The 17,598-nt window shown below is 31.8% G+C and overlaps 1 protein-coding gene across 1 annotated transcript in view; it reads left to right on the forward strand.

Moving 5' to 3' along the window:
- The window catches only part of LOC129230383 (myosin light chain kinase, smooth muscle-like), a 42,114-nt gene extending 40,165 nt beyond the window's left edge, over positions 1 to 1,949 (forward strand). The window contains exon 10 of the mRNA XM_054864785.1: positions 1,665 to 1,949. Coding sequence (XP_054720760.1) covers positions 1,665 to 1,715 — 51 coding nt within the window. The 3' untranslated portion in view covers positions 1,716 to 1,949. The remainder of the gene's footprint in view (positions 1 to 1,664) is intronic.
- The last annotated feature ends 15,649 nt before the right edge of the window (positions 1,950 to 17,598 follow it).

The raw sequence follows: 17,598 nt of genomic DNA on the forward strand, positions 1-17,598 counted from the left end.
GTTACGTTTATTATAATATTAATGAATAGAAGACGAAGTTCCGAGAAGAGGCATGAATCTCTTTGGTACTACAAACTGAAATTAGTATTAAGCACCAGTACTTATATGGGAACCTCACATAAGTACCGGTAATAATCCACATTACTCTATTAATAACCCGCATTGGTTATGGAGGTTATTGAAACATGACAGCTTTTTTCCGTTGGATCTACTTCTTGTTTTTTTTTTCTTTTCTTTTCATTTTTAACTAGGATTTACATTTTTATGTTAAGTGCATTTTTACGCCTATATTCAACAAACAATTGGACTCTCGGTCAGACACCTGAGCCACATATTGAAGCGAAGCCTTCTTGCACAGTATGTCCGTCAAGTCATGGTGCATTTTTGACCGGTCACAGAAAAACAACAAAATAAGATAGAAATTTGAAACATTTACCAAATAAAAGAAAACTTCTCCAAGTTTAATACATATTTAGTGCAGTTCGATGTAGCAATCATTTGTTGCCCCACGCACATCTAAACGATATTCAATTTCTTCTCTAACACGGTTAAGGACGTCTGGAGGAAAAACGTGAATAAGGGTTGTGGTTCTCTGTTTGAAATGGTTAATGTCGTCGATACGTTCACTGAACAATATCTAAGGGCATCAGATTAGGATATCGCGGTTACCATGGTTTGACGGAAACCCTGCCTATCCACCACCGGGGGAATAACTAATCCACTAATGGGAGAATAATTTATCCAGAAACTCAAAAACAATGTTGGCGTGGTGTGGAGGAGGGGGCCGTGGTGGCCTGATAGGTAAGGCGTCGGATACCGAAGGGTCCCGGGTTTGATCCTTGTCAGTCGAAGATTCATCGTCTTCATTTAGGGTGACTGGGGGACGTTAAATACGTTCGTGTTCACAAAGTGCTTCAAGTGAAACGATACCTCTGGGGCTGCTGGACCAGGGATTGCTCTGTTTCTGGTATGGATAAAAAATTTAGAGCTGTCTTCAGGGTCCCATCCAACTGGTTAAACTTTTAATAGTGGTAGGCACAGGGGACACTGGAGTGAAAAGTGTAGGAGCGCCGTCATGCTGAAAGATGACACCTTCTGGAAATTGTGGCAATGCATACAATTCCAACATGTCAAAGTAGTTGTTTGCCGTCAGTCTTCTCCGCAAAGAGTATGATGTTCACGCTTACACATCATAGTGCGATAACTTGAAGATTTTCCCTTTTATTTAGTGAAGATTTTGCATTTGTATCTTGTTTTGTCGCTTCCTTGTGACCAATCAAAAGTGCCCCATGACTTAAGGGACACACTGAATTTGGTGAAAAAGCCTTCGATTGACAGTTTGGCTGTCTGTCAAATCGCCCTGTGAATAAAGGCGTTAGAACTTGTTGTTTCTTTTTCTCTTGAGCATTCTAGAGAAATACAACTGATTTTATTCGTGAATTGATCATGGCTGCGTATTCTTTAAAATCTGGCGTGATGAATGAATACAATCAACAATTTGTATTATTTGCTTTCAAGTTTCACACAAACTCGGAGGGTTGAAACGCAAAATTTTTTCCTCATTTTATTTTCTTAGACACATGTAGATAATCCTTAGTTCATTATGCTATTTTCTGCCTACTGTATTTATATGTATGAATGATTTTTTTTTTCCTTTGTTTCAGAAAGCAGTCAATGCTCTTCTGGCCTTGAAAGCAATGGGGGCTACAATCTGATGCCATGCACTCAATTCGCTCAATGCCTGTTTTGTCTAAATTTTTTTAATGTTTCACTTAGTTAAATTATTTTATTTCATTTTTATACGTTATCACCCCTTCTACGTGCTCAAAGAGAGGTATGTTTTTATAAACAACAATAGTATAGTTTTGTATACAAAGATTTTATGATTAGAAAATTAAGTTTTTAAAACTTTATGTTGTTCGTTTCTGAGAAAAGGTATTAAAAATGTATTTTTCTTGTGATCTTCAATGTGAATTTATTTAATTCGGAAACATATCTTGAAAAATCATTTTTAATTTTACATTCACAAAATTTGAAATTTTATTTTTATTTTTTATTTTTTTTAAAAATCAAATACAGATTGAATTAATGTTTTACGCTTAACAATGTACGCCGTACAATGTGGAGCGTCACGTTCTTTAAAAATATTCTTTTCACGGTTGGTTTAAAAAACATTTTTTTTACATCGAACTGATAGACGAGACGAAATAGTAATGTTTAAAATTCTTTGTGTGTATAGTAAAAATTAGAAACAAAAAAGAAACAATTAAAAGGAAAACTTCTTATTAAACTATTATGCTTTTTTAAACCCTGCCTTTTAAATTTCCGATTATTAATAAACATTTATTTTTTTCAAATGTTATTCAATACAGCTTGTTTCTTCGAAACGTGATACCTAATATGCAGGATTGCTAGTTTAAATACACAGCAATATTGTAAATACTATGAATGTTATAAAATTATTAACGCTTCCCTAGGTTTGTTAAAATAAATTAATTTAAAAATATATATCATATACAACTGTCGACAATTTCATATAAATAATTTTTCGAAAAAAATATTCCAATAAATTAACCAGTATTCGAGAACTCTATAATTCATTTCATCCGCACATAAAACAAAGATTCTCTATCAGAGACTCTCTAAATGCACAACAAGAGCATTTTAAATTATAATTACTAGTTTTTAGCAGCTACGTAAAGAGTAACGTTTTAAACAGCTATGATGTTAAGGGCAACAGCTGTAACAGCAATGACATCAAGAGCAATTGCTTGAACAGCTATGACGTCAAGAAAAATTGTTTGAACAATTATTATGTTAAGAGCAGCAGCTTCAACATATACGATATTTTAAAGAACACTTCTCACCTCAACGACCAGCAACGGTTTCAACAGCAACGAGGTTCGTTTCGGAAATTAATCATTGTAGAATATTTAGCGTAACTTTTGTATTTTGGTAGTATTTTCAATTGTATTTTTATGATATATCGGGAAACACTGATATAAATAAAACGTAAGTATACGTTCTTATACGAAAAAAAAAAAAAAAACGTTATATTCCACCATCTGAAGCCGCATTAACTACACACATTCTTTGATAACTAACTTTGGAACTAACCCAACAATGGGATCGTTTCCAAAATTTTAAAAGTATATTTTTGTGAAAGAGCATGCTTAAAAACATAGCATCTGACCATTTTTTAAATAATTTATTTAAGTTTAATATCTTTAAAAAATTACTTAAATCGGTGCGCTTTCGTTGTTTACACTTCTGTCGTGTGACATCACAAATGATGAAATGCCATTCAATGTTGCCATTCACAGAACAAAATATTTAATTTGCATCTTTACTCACGTGTATTGGCAACGATATGGTTGATAGCAAATGTAGAGCGCAATTTTAATTCGCTGCTTGATTATCATAACTAGTTCAGTCATTATAGTAAGTTCACCTCGGAATTCGAGATACCCAGCGGTAAGTCTGTAAATAATTGTATATTGACACCCTAAAAGTAGCCTCAAAATCTACATATGGTAGGGTGTAGGCAACTATTAAATTTCAAGGTCAAAAGTCACAAAAATCGTTTTTTTTGCGCTTTTTTTTGTAAATATCTCATTTTCTATGAGTTTTTGCTATTTGTATTTATTATCAATATTGTAGAATACAAAATTCTCTACAAATTTTGTTTAAAAAAAAAATTATGCGATGAACCGTTTTCGAGATAGAGGACGGAGAGCGCGCGGTCACAGGATCACTTCAGGTCAACCGGTGCCTCCGGTCGAAAACGCGCCATATATAGTTAATTAACTATCGATAAATCAATGATTATAAATATTTGTCAGTTTTTACTAACTATTATTATATTATATTTTATCATTTTTTTCTAACCTATCCACTTTTTATTCAGTATTAATTTACTTAACAATACTTACCTGTCCATGTAATTGCGGAATTGTTAATAAAAATATAGGAATTATGTTTGAATTTTAACCTAATTAATATTAATAACTTCTTACATGATGAAAAAAAACAAATAAATTATGAATTAATCTTTTTATTAAAAAATATCATTCAATACATTTATTTTTATTAAAAGTTAAAAAAATGGAATAAAGGGTACAAAAACTACAATTTATAATTTTATTCATCTCCTTCCTCTTCATCGTCGTCTTCCGGCTGCTGGTAAATTTCAAACTGGTCTTCATTATCGTCTTCAACGACATTTGTCTCAAGTTCTTTCATGATTTCGGGGTCAAAGGTTCCATCTTCGGTAATGTCGCTCTGATATGGTAGAGCATTGAGACAAGCTTGCCCATTACATTGGCCACAAGCTAAAGAGCATTGCAAGCCCGCTTTCCTGCATTCGCATCGCGAACCACAACCACTCTTGCACTTGCAGAAAATTGTATTTAGCAAACCTTCTGGAGCGGGTGGTAAAATTGTCATGATAGGCTCCAGAAAATCGTTTCGCATTGCCCAACCCCATACCTGGGTTCCAAATCATGCCCTAACAAAGTTTGAACTTGATAATATACACGTTTGAAATGTTGATGAGCAGCTGCACTGGTTGGTGGAATATTTAAAAGCTGCACAGGTTTATTAAGTTTTGTAGACTTGACGTAATGCATATAACGAAGATGATCGAGACTTTTCACAGATTTCGGAGCATTATAGACTGCCAATAAAGTTTGAGTTCCACTCTCTAATAATCTCTGGGCTTAACAATTTTCTTCATCAAATGCTGCAGCTAGTTCATCCAAATTTGTCAGTTTCTCAAAAACTTCTAAAAATGATTTTTTTTCCCTTTTTAAAAAGCGCAGAAGTTGTGTCACAGCCACTTAATGCGGAAAGAAATAAAACATGTATTTTGGAATGAGGATAATTATCAAAACTTTTAGTCGAGTATATCTCCGTTTTTACATTTCCTATCCCAACTTTTTTAAAGAAAGTTTCTTATTCGTAAGACAGTGTACGCCCAATTAAAATGACAAGTAAATCAATATCTTGTCCTATTATAACTGCAGTTTTTTTTTCTCATGAGGTAAGAAGTTATTAATATAAATTAGGTTAAAATTCAAATATAATTCCAATATTTTCATGAACAATTCTGCAATTACATGGGCAGGTAAGTGTTGTTAAGTAAATAAATACTGAATAAAAAGTGGATAGGTTAGGAAAAAATGATAAAATATAGTATAATAGTTAATAAAAATTGACAAATATTTATAATCATTGATTTATCGATAGTTCATCAACTATATATGGCGCGTTTTCGACCGGAGGCACCGGTTGACCTGAAGCGATCCTGTGATCGCACGCTCTTCGCCCTCTATCTCGAAAACGGTTCACCGTATAAAATTTTTTTTAAACAAAATTTGTAGAGAATTTTGCATTCTACAATATTGATAGTAAATACATATAGCAAAAACCCGTAGAAAATGATATATTTACAAAAAAAAGGCAAAAAAAAACGATTTTTGTGACCTTTAACCTTGAAATTTAATAGTTGCGTACACCCTACCATATGTATTTTTTGAGACAACTTTTAGGGTGTCAATATACAAGTTTTTACAGACTTACAGCTGGGTGTCTCGAATTCCGAGATTCTTACCTAATTTAAGCTTAAATGACTGGACTAAACGTGGAAACGTAGTAGAAAGATATGCCAAATTGCATCATTTGTGATGTCATAAAGACCACGCCTTGTTTGAAAAATTGAACATTTAAAAAAATATTTAACAAAAAACTGTTGGGAAAATGAAATAATTTTCTGGACCCATGTAGTTTTTTTTTTTTTTGCTCATTCTATCAATTTCAATGACTAAAAGTAGTACTTTTGACTGACGGAAACTACCCCATTGTCTGAAGAATACGCAACAGACATCAGGACAACTTGAAGGGGTGAGATAGAGCAATGTGTTTCCTTAAATATCGAGCCTTAAAATTCCTCAGCCTAAAACTCACCAGTGTCTTTAAAAATATAAAATATCATTATACACCCTAAAAACACAAAATTGTCTGCGTAGTAAAATTGATATTCACAGCTATTAAAGTAACATTATTGCCACAAAGGTTATTAAATTTTGTTCTGCATTCCAAATAAGTGCAACTAAGATTGATGTTGAGCGGAATCTACAGATTTTGATATTATGCTTGAATACACACATTGTGCTACTCTTGAAAAGTGCAACAAAGTTTCGTACCTATTGCCGATTCTTTTGATGAGTTTCATTGCATCTATGTACATTTGCACAATGTATTTGCTTAAAACGCAATAAAAAATTTGTCAATTTATTTTAAAGTTTTGATTCTTGAAAACCTCCCTCTTTTTCACTTTTTTTTTTTTTTCAAAATTTGCAAGAAATGAAACTTATTTGTATTTTTTTAAGGTAACTCCTGTCCAAGCTTAATGTTGGGATGGCGTTAATGTGTAAGGGAGGGGGGAATCAGTTTTTTTTTTACTGTTACAGCTCTATTCTGTCATTGTAAATGTGAATGTTTGTTATGTTAAGCATTTTCAACTACTTAATCCAAATTCCCAATACAAAATTTTGAAAGAAAAATATTCATTTCCACGGACGATTTTCAAATCTTTCCCGAGTGGGAGTCGACCGCCCAATGTAAGTATAATTTCAAAACTACGTTCAAAATTTTTATTTTAGATTTGGAAAAAAAATACAAAGTTTGAATTTATTAAAACCTATGACGGTTGATTATTAAGTGTAAAATATTGAGGTTGACAAAGATAACTGTTTTAAAGAGATAATCAAGGAATAAAAGCTGAATTACTTTTTTAGGATTCAGCTAGGGATCAGCTTAGGATTCACTAGATTTTTTTTAGGGATTTTTAAACAATGGAAGCTTTTTACAAAACAAAAGCGTGAAGAAAAACAAAAAAATTTTACTGGCAAGAAGAACACTATGAGTTCTGTGCAATTTTATTTGAATTCAAATTGAGAGTGGGATGCTATTACAAAAATTCAAAAATATGGTTTTTAAAACTTTTCCATCTCAGCTTAACTCTAATGCACAAGTGAACATTTGACGAATAATTTTGTTCGCTCCATAAACGAAAAATAGAATTAATCGATCATATTAACAAAAAGATAGCTCAAGGATAAAAAACAAAGCATTTGTCTTTGTACGGGAAAAAACAGTATCCAAGCTAGCATCTACAAAGAGTTTCGAAAAAAGAAATCCTCTCCTTTGCGGTTTATCCACTGAAGCAACCGAACCAACATTTTAAGTTTGTTTTTCCGAAGGCATGTGCTCGAGATCATGATGAATTTAAACAACCATGTGCTCACGGTTACAGATACAATAAAATAATTTCAAAATTCTTGAATAATACCTTTTCATACGAGATTCTGATGTCTACTTAGAATAAAAGTATAGCAAATTGCTTTTTTTGCAATTACTGGTCTAGTTTTTAAAGATGGGTTTGAACTTTGTCTTTCGCTTCCCTTCCATATATTTTTAAAGCAATTTTTGATTTAAAAGAATCATCTGTAACATCTAGATATCAGAGTAAACTAGGTAACATCTACTTTTCCTTGCGTAAATTGATCAGCGTATTGAAAAACCACAAATGGTCTTAGAGTGATAGGCGTGCATGAAAATCGCTTGTGTAAAGCCTTTTCAAAGACAACTATTGGAAAGAAATAATGACAGCATGAGAAAAGAGGAGCTTTGATAAACTCTTTATAACTCACAAGATTAGACAGTTATAAACACCAAACACTTATTATCATCATGTGCAAAAAACTATTAACTTTCGGCAAAATGTTTCATAATCAGTGTAGAAAGCATGTTTATTCAGCCAGGTGGTTGAATTTCTATATTTCAATACGCAGATTAATTTACGCAAGGGAAAAAGTCGATTTTACATAGTATAGTTTGATGTCTTAACACATGACGTTTTTAAATCACATATTGATAAAAACGACATATGGAAGCGAAACGAAATACATAGGTCATACCTTATCAACTATCAACGGGACATCTGGTCCTCAGACTATGAAGGGCTGCGTGCCAGGCGCCTTGCCTTCAGAAGAAAACACAATAGATGATGGAGCCATCTATGGACAGTTCGAGAATTTAGAACCAGGTCAAGAGCCAAATAACTTTCTGGTCTGGCACTCCCTCCTCTGGTATCGTTTCACTTGGAGGACATTGTGACAACTAGCATATTTAACGTCGACGAAGTCACCATTAATGACGACGGTGGATCTTTGACAAGCGAGGATCGAACCCGGAGACCCTCCGACCCCACGTCCAATGCCTTACCGATCAGGCCACCACGGCCATAGTTCATACTCATCTTAAAAATTTTGAACAGTAATTCCAAATGCCAAAAATACAATCATAGTTTTATTCTGAGTAGTAATCTTTGTTCGTACAAGAAGAAATATCTTTAGCTGCGGGCAGTAGTGACCGAGCGGTTGGCTTGGTACACTTGAGGTGGCAGGTTTGTTTCCAGTGGGCTTCAATGGCCGAATGGTTAGAACGATTGCTTGACACACTTGAGGCGGTGGTTTCGAATTCCACCCTCGCTCTGAAAGTACTTTCCCTTTGTAAATTCTTTCAAGTTATATACTATATGGAATAAACATATAACATGTTAGGGAGACGAAGCATCTCCTAAGATTGTAGTCCTCATCAAATAAAAACTGAGCATTAAGCTCCGAGAAGAAGAAGAAGGTTTGTTTCCAGTCCTTGTTCCAAATGTTAACTTATTGTACTTACTTTAAAAATTTCATGTAATGTTTGTATGTGTTCCGTACTGTATGATATAAATTATATCTTCGAAATGGTGACGAAACTCTGAGACATTAGTCCTCATAAAAATACCTGAGGGGTCTCCTTGGCACTAAGGTAGAAGCTTCGTCTTCTAAGCTGGATGTCGTGGGTTCGATTCCCGCCGGTGCCCTAGGTGTTATTTCCTGCTCTTGAGCTGTAAATCTTTCCTATGGGTGTCCTGAGGCAAGGCGCTTAGTACGCAGTCCTCTATGTGTGTGAGTACTTTCTGAAGAAATAAATAAATTTAAAAAAATACCTGAGTAATAAGTTCAATACCTGAGCAATGAGAAGAACAACAACAAACTGTGTACCACGTCGTTTGTGTTGTGAATAGAAAAAAGCGATGTTGTAAAAAGAAGATATACGATCTTTTATTTGGAATACATTCTACACTATATTTATATTTGACTTAAATATCAGACACTAAATTAATTTTTGCAAAAAGTCAACTCGGAGTACTTTGTGAAAAATTCCAAACTTACAGGAAAAACAGGTAAGTTTTGACTTTTTGTGCTTTTGAATATGGCTATAAATATGGTCAAATAGTTTAATAGATCGGAAATACGAAAACATCTTTAAGAATTGGCAAACTTGTTTATACACATATTTGAAACATTTTTAGGTAATCTTACAGAACTGTATGTCGCTTAAACTAGAAGATATGAGTTATAATTTTTACTAAATAGACACATTTTTAATTTGAATTTGATTTGGATGGAGCATTTTACATACACATTCAATGCGCGGGAGGCAAACCAAGGCTTTTGCGCCGGTCGGCAAACTGGGGGGGGGGGGGGAAGCACATTTACATCATTTATTTCTGTGTATTTCCTCCATTGAAACTGAAATTGAAAACTTAGGGAAGATTCGGTAGTTGCGACAGTTTCAAAATTTCCACCCACTCGGAGTAGTCGTTGATTTGAGTCTTATGCCGTTAATCAAATACTAAACACAAATATGAGGGTTTAAAATTTCCAAAATTAATTGCCTCGATTTGGTGGAAATGTGTAAATTAGGAAGAAGATCCTCAAATTATTTTTTTCTATTGGACGTAATGAAACGGAGTTACTATTTTAAACGACTACATTTTCGTTCAAATCAAAGAATCAGTGTCATTATACCTAAAATTAAAATTAAAACAGTGTTTGTAAATTAGAACTTAGTGTTGAAATTTCGAAAGGTTAATGAAGTTATTAAGCCCTTTTAAATTTGAAAAAAAAAAACAAAACAAACAAAAAAAAAAACAGTATAAATAAAAATTTAATCAGGCGCTAATATTTGATGTTACGTTGCAAAAATTCGATAATTTTGTAAAAGCGTGGTTTGAACGCTAATTTAAACAGAAAAATAATCCGAAGTTAAAGTACTTGGTTGGATATTTGCAAGATCATGTACAAACTGCAGATTAAAATTCAAAATTTGCATTTTGTCTAAAGCGAAAAATTGGGTATTGAATTTTATCTGTTTATAATATCACAAAAAACCCAATTTATAAGAACATTACAAAATTTTTAATTTCCACAATCAGTAAAATATTGTACTTATTAGAAACAATAATTTGTGCTAAATTTATTTATCAATATTTTAAAACCTTTGACCTAGTAAAAGTAATAAAATATGTAATTAGTGTAGTAAATCATATCGTTTTGTTTTAAATTTTAAGAACTACTAGCGGAATTAAATACGTAACATCAAACTTACCAAACACATAATTTTATTCTTTTTGGAATCGCATGTTGAAAAAGACGAATCGGAGTAAATGTGGACTTATTTTTTCTTTCTTTCTTTTTTTGTTTTGACTCTTAACTAATCAACTCTTGCTAATTATAAACGTAAACAAATACTTATTTACACTACTTATATGTTCTCTGAACACACGGAACAGAAGCAAATTTTGATACAAGGAAAATTGTTAACACATTTGCACACTTATCTGGCAGACAGTATAATTTCAGTTTTTTATTTAGAATGTTCGTAATACTGTGACAAATTACATGGCGGTCTGAAACAGTGCTTTTTGCTTACATTTGAATTTACAGCCATGTGCATTTCTACGTTCGTTTTTGAAAGAGATAAAAATTTTCCGTTCTTGTACTGTGTTTTAATTTCCTCTTTCGCAATAAAAATGGTATTTTTAGGTTCTAATAGCATTTCGTTACGTACGTAACAAAAATAATGTTCAGGTCCGCGCCGTCCCTATGTGCAAGGTTGTGCGGGGCACGACGGCGATGGAGAGAAAAAGGCACCGAGCTCTACCGATCAAAAATGTTCCAAATGAAGGGGGGGGGGGGGAACCAAAAAAAAGAAACCCCATCCAAAGAAAGAAAAATGGAATTCTTCATTTTACCTAATGACGGCGGTGAAATTATACTGCTCATTGAAAAAATTAATCCTTCTCGCTGAGAATATAAAAGAAAACATTATTGATATGTTGTCTAAACATCGTATTCAAAAACACTATCATTTACACTAAAAACAAGTGAACACATCTTAATGTGGAGCCGTGAATTTTATTTCGGTCTAATAGTACACAAGATTGAGCATACGAGACGTAATAGATTTGCTATTCCTCATTTTGGTTGTAGCGCTTGCATTATAATTTGTGTAATTATAATATTTTTGTGATTTTTAGTTCATGGTAATTCCACTGCTTCGAGTTACCATACATAAAAAATACGGAAAGCACATTTGCATATTATTTAGGTGTACGTAATATTTATGTATTGCAGACAATAATATAGGTTAACCTCTTTCCGAAAAGCAACTACTTGACCATAATTACTCGATTCTCCCCTTCCCCTTTATTTCTTTTACCATTTGTGTACTAAATTAAAAAAAAAAAAAAAACTTTGAAGTGGCTATGTATTTGTGACAAGAAAAAGTTGTATCTGTGAAAAATGAAAGAATGCTAATAATTTACTTTCAAGAATAAAAAATAAATTTAAAAAGTGTGTGGCTAAAGCAAAATTTGCCGCCCCTGAAAATTTTGTCGCCCTAGACAGCTGCCGAGTATGCCACTTGAGAAATTAGGCCTTGGAGATATAAAGAAAAAACGTACTGTGTTGCAAAATAAAAAATATCACAGATTGTTTTCTTTTGATAAATTAAATGCCAAACGTATTTTTTTCCATATTACATGTCTACAAAACCTCACCCAGGTGTTAATTATATTTTGCACAAACGTTTATGCACGACGGCGCCAATCAAGTTTGGCGCGAGCCTGATAATTTTCCTCCTTTTTTCTCGTTTTACCTCCGAGCTGAGTAAGTAAATGAAAATATTCTAAAATTCATATTCAGATATTTTTCAAAATGTGGCGCCATCTACCGGAAGAAAGACAAAAAATTCGTGATTAATTCACATATTTATGGTCTTAACATCGCTAGCAAAACAATGCTCCACAAAATATCTTCCGTTAATTTTTAAAAAAGAAAAAATTTAAAATTGTTTATTCAAAACTAATTGTAAGTGTAAACAGACACATTTTGTAGCTGTTTTGCTGCTGTCCATGCTATTAATAGAGTCATATAATGCTTTTAAAAGTGCTTCTGCTTTCTCTGCAACACTCAACTTTTGTAATTAGAACCTTGTGAACAAATCTGTCATTCCGAATTTTTCTCCTCACCCCTCTCCTCCCAAACCATCGCAATATTGTCCGCCTATATTTTGTTCAAACACTTTATGAATAAAATGATCAATAGCATAGGAATTTCAGTATTTTTTTTCAATTCAGTAAATATTTTTTAAAGTGAATATTTGAAATTAAACTTTTTTCGTTGCTTATGAAATCGATTAGTAACGTTTTTGCCCTAATGGATACCATATTCCTTGTCTTTTGGAGCTTTGAAATGACACCCAAATATTTTCAGAAAATTTTCGTGCACAAAATCTAAGGTTCGTTCATGGGGAAGAGGAGAGGGGAGGTATCTCCAGCATGACCTACCTACCTAAAATGATAGTTTGTATCCACTCCTGGCTCTCTTATATGTAAAAATATTAATTTTTTAAAGCTAGAGGACCATTAACCCCCTCTGAGCTCCCTAAATTACGCGTATGCTTATACTTGCACACAATTTTAACAGATTTAGCAGACTTATTTAAAATTATGTGTTTCATTTATACTTTGTAGTGGAAGAAATTTTTTACCGCACATGTGTTACATATTACTTTTATCTTCATCATTCACAAATATAGTTTTTACAGTGTCAAAGTTCCAACAAGGATCAAAACAAACGAAAATTTCTACTTTTATATGATTTTTTTTGTTTAAATTTTTTATCTGAACAACGTTTTTTATGTAAACAAAATAGAGAAATTCAGCAATATAAATGTTTTTGTGATTCGGCAACAATATGGTTGAGCACAAGAGGTCAAGCAGAAAAAGTGCCCAAAATGTTTTTCATATAATGTTTTAACAAATAATTGCTCCACTGTCTTCCCTGGTACAAGCACGTGTGTCGTTTGAATGACACGTGATCACGCAAACACTTGAACTTTGTAGTTCAGATGCAGTGATGCCAGTTGGAATGCCATTATTCATTGTACAATGTATGCAGGAGCTGTACATTTAATCAAAATAAAAAGCGAATTATCGGTGTAGTTATACTTCGGTGTAGTATATGTTATTGTTATAATAATATTAAAATATCTATTAAAACACATTTTTTCAACTATCAATTTGATCCCGAAAGCCCGATACACGGAGGCTGGATAAACGTGGTTTTACCGTTGCTTAAAAAAACGTTTTATAGAACATGTTGATGAACTGAACGTCTTATAGAATTTTATTTTTAATCATTATTTATTTAATTTTTTTAAATAAAAATTTAAAGTTTTAATAAATTTGATATCATTTCAAACATATTTTATTAAAGCAAAAAAAAAAAAAAAAGAAAGTTTTAATGGTGGAACTTGATTAATCGTTTCTGCAAACAAAAATGATAAAATTTATAAAAACATAATTAAAATAGTACCAAAATATTCATAAACATTGGTGAGAAATAAATATGTTATGACATAAGTTCATTAAAAATGAGATTAAAGTCACATAACTTACTGTTAACAAAATGAAACAAAACTGTATTTAAATAACAATGGTAATCAAAAAAAGTTTTCTTGAAAATATTGAGCAAATTGAAGTTACTCTATTTGTAGGAATTAAGGAAGTGTTCAAAAGAAGTTAAATTGGCTTTTATTTCAGAGATATTCTCGCTAAAAAATCATATAAAAAAGCTCTTGTTTGGCTTTTAAAATGCTTTGTTTTTGAAGAAAAATGATCATGAAAGTGAGTAGCAGGTACCATTTTTATGGGCTTCGTCTGTCACTGTGTCACAAACTAAATACCATCTTCGATTTGAAACAAATAATTGATTTGAATAGCATTTCATAAAATGAAAACTTTCTTAAATGAATATTTAAGGCGAATCCGTAAACACTAGCAGAAATAAAAGGAGGTGTTTAACTGAAATTGCCCAATAAACACTTTCAGTTATAAAAGTGGTGAATAAAAGTGCCCAAAATGCATATTTGGTCTATTCAGGGAAGGGGAAACCTTACCCTTCTCTGGATCCATGCTTAGGGAAAATGAACTTATGACACCTTCAAGTAACTGTTACTTGCATTTAAGTATAATAAATTTAAACGTGAAAACTTGCTGAAAAAACGAAAGATATTCCTTTTCTTCAGAGAAAATGATTAACGACTACTAGTTGTTCATCTGAAAGAACTTTCTGAACAAAAATATGATAAAAAAAAACCGATAGGGTAAGGTCACTAGTAACAGACAAGGGTCCAGTAACTGCCAGTCATAAGTTTGAATTTAAAAAATAAGACTTTTTATGCGGGTAGAACTGGTATTGCTGTGGCTCATGAATAAGGTGCAAACATCTAGTGCTATCAGAGTGAATTTTATGAGCCAGTTGGTATTTACAAGGAAATGGTGAACGGTTATGTACAGCCACTACGAGGCTCGCTGGTTTTTCATGTTCACTCAAACTTATTAAGGCTTTAGTTCTAAAAATAAAAATCTTTTGCAGATTTTGAAGAGAAAATGGGAATTTTGTCTATTACTCATCCTTTCCTGGGTTGGACCTTTTTCCGAAATTACACAAGCAAACATAGAATGAACAAATTAAGAAGATCTAAAAGCAGCCAAACGTTGGATGATATGTAGTTGGATGAGAGAAAATAGTTTTTAAAGTCTAAATACATTAAAAGGCTCTGAAAATTGGGTTAACCTGACAGCAATGGAATAAACATGTCTGTAGCTGTTGCCGTTAGCCTACTAATGTACTTGTTTTAATACACTTTAAATCTGTTCAGCAGTTTAGCTGTTTTAAATGCATACCAATACACTGCACCTAAATTAAAAAATGTATTGTGTAATCTCTAGAACTGGCATTGTAATAATTCGCGTTCTCCATTCGAAAAGAAATAAGAACCAAGAATCATAAAATGATTCTTATTCCGTTATTTTATAATGATTAAATTATTTTATGCTCTCATGGGTATATCTGACAAAAATAATAGCTTACAGGTAAGAAAAAAAGGCGACTTTTTGTTTAACAGTGCTATTATATTTCTACTTCACTTTATTACTGTTTGTCAAAAATTGAAAGGAGATTAAAGCCACCCAACACTACAAAACTTTCAAAATAATTCTGATAAGAAAAGAAATTTTGAATTAACGAATTCTTAATTTTTCATAAAGCAAATAAAAATACAATATTTATTACCTGCGGCCTACAAATTATAAAGTACTATTTAATATAATAACAATAATAATAATTAGTGATAATTCTTCCTGTCTTTATGTGACAAACTGCATAAATAAATAAACGTAAATGAAACAAACTCAAAATTCCATGAAATTAATGTGCGTTTACAATTAAAATAAAATACTGCTATAGAATTAAGTAACCTGAAAATGATAAACAATGATGTTGCTGATTGAAAAGTTATTTTTTTACGTAGCCCTTTTACCGAATTATCTTACCTGTTCATGTGGTAAAACAAGTGAAAATAAAACGCTTCCAAAGCGCGTTGGGAGAAAAAAATACAGAAAGATTTTGCAGCATAATATATGTCTTAAATACCAATAAAAATCCATAAAAATAATCAAGAATATAATTAAATAAAATCAATTTTTCGAATTTTTGGGCAAGTAATGAGGGAAAAATGTTTCAACTACTGTCTGAAATGTTTAAATGATTTCTTCTTAGAAATAGGTAAAAAATAGTATTTTAGAAAGAAAGTTCTTCGAGAAAAACCTTTTCTTTTGAAAAATTAAAAAATAAATAAATAAATAAATAAATAATTGAAAAATCGGGAAATTCCACTGGAAGTTCAAAACAAAAATTCTTGCATCAATTGCTTGTCAGTACTAGATTTTTTCTCATCTCAATTTTTAAAAACTTTTGTCAAAATGTACGCTACTGGCAAATACGCGTAAAAAATTTTAAAAAGGAAAAAAAAGGTACACTATGAAATATACTTATTATTAGATTAAATGCTTACTTTTGACTTCAAAGTGCATAAAATCAATGGCATTGTGTGAACGCCTCTTTTTTTTTTTTTTCCGCAAGAAACAAGTTTTGTCGCACACTGACACACAAAACTACTTCTTTTAAAAATTAGTAGGGACGGATGGGAATCATACATGCATTCTGTTCAAATTATTTTATACCCTTGAAACCAAAAAATAATATAACAATGTTAAGAAAATTCTGCTTTACTACATAATTACGCATGTTTTAAATTTGTTGTCTGATGACGATCAGAGTTTCTGCAAGTTGTTGCATTTTACAAGATTAAGCATCTCATATAAACGTTTCTTTTTCTTCGTAAAAAGCGAAGAAAGCACGTTTTTTTTTAAACGAACACACATATTTAGAAAAGAAGTGAAAAAAAGTAAACTTTTTTCTTGTATAGTTTCACATGATCTGATCATGTTTCAAGGATCGATTTCATCTCCGAAGATTTATTATGAGAAACACAAATGAAGATGGACATTCATATTATTTTTAAGAGTTAACGAAAAAAGAACCTTTCTCAAGAAAGTAACTTCAAGAGCCTGATGTCTAAATTTATAAATCTAAAGAAATTGAAGTCTTAGGAATAAAACGTTGCGGCCGATACACGTTTCAAAATTTCCTACAATTTTCTGAGAAGACAAGAATCCAAATGAAAAGGTAGTTTTTACATTATAAGAAAGATATTTTCTTAAAATCGAGTAAAACATCGAACGTCGCATAACTTTCACATTTTTTTTATTTTTTTTAAATATATACAGCTATGATTCTTAAATAATAGTAATATTACTATTAATGAAATAATATCAATAATTTATTACTATTGCTATCTTGATTTTTACAACAACAACAATTCGAATCTATTTTCTCTTTGTTTCCGTCAAAAGAGAACAATAGGACGAATAAATATCTTCCAACGTTAACCCCCAATTCATCAGCAGACTTTAACGTACTATCACCGACATCTTAATTTTTATTTTAACAAATATGGAGTTCTTAAATTTCAAATAATTTTAATGTCGGTAGATCCAAGTTATATTAAATGCTTACTTATTTTGAACTTTAATTTGACTAATTTCCTTTATTTTATCGTGACGAACGTACCATTCAGAGACTATCGTTGCATAGCAAAGTTTTAAATATTAAATAATTATTCATTTGTAGTTTTGGGGAATTTTGTGAAATAACAAAACTTTTATGCAATACTACATGCTCCCATGTGATTGGTTCTAATCTTCTGCATTCACATTTTCGAACCCATCAATATCTT

Source organism: Uloborus diversus, chromosome 1 (genome assembly GCF_026930045.1).
Source record: "Uloborus diversus isolate 005 chromosome 1, Udiv.v.3.1, whole genome shotgun sequence".
NCBI lineage: Eukaryota > Metazoa > Arthropoda > Arachnida > Araneae > Uloboridae > Uloborus > Uloborus diversus.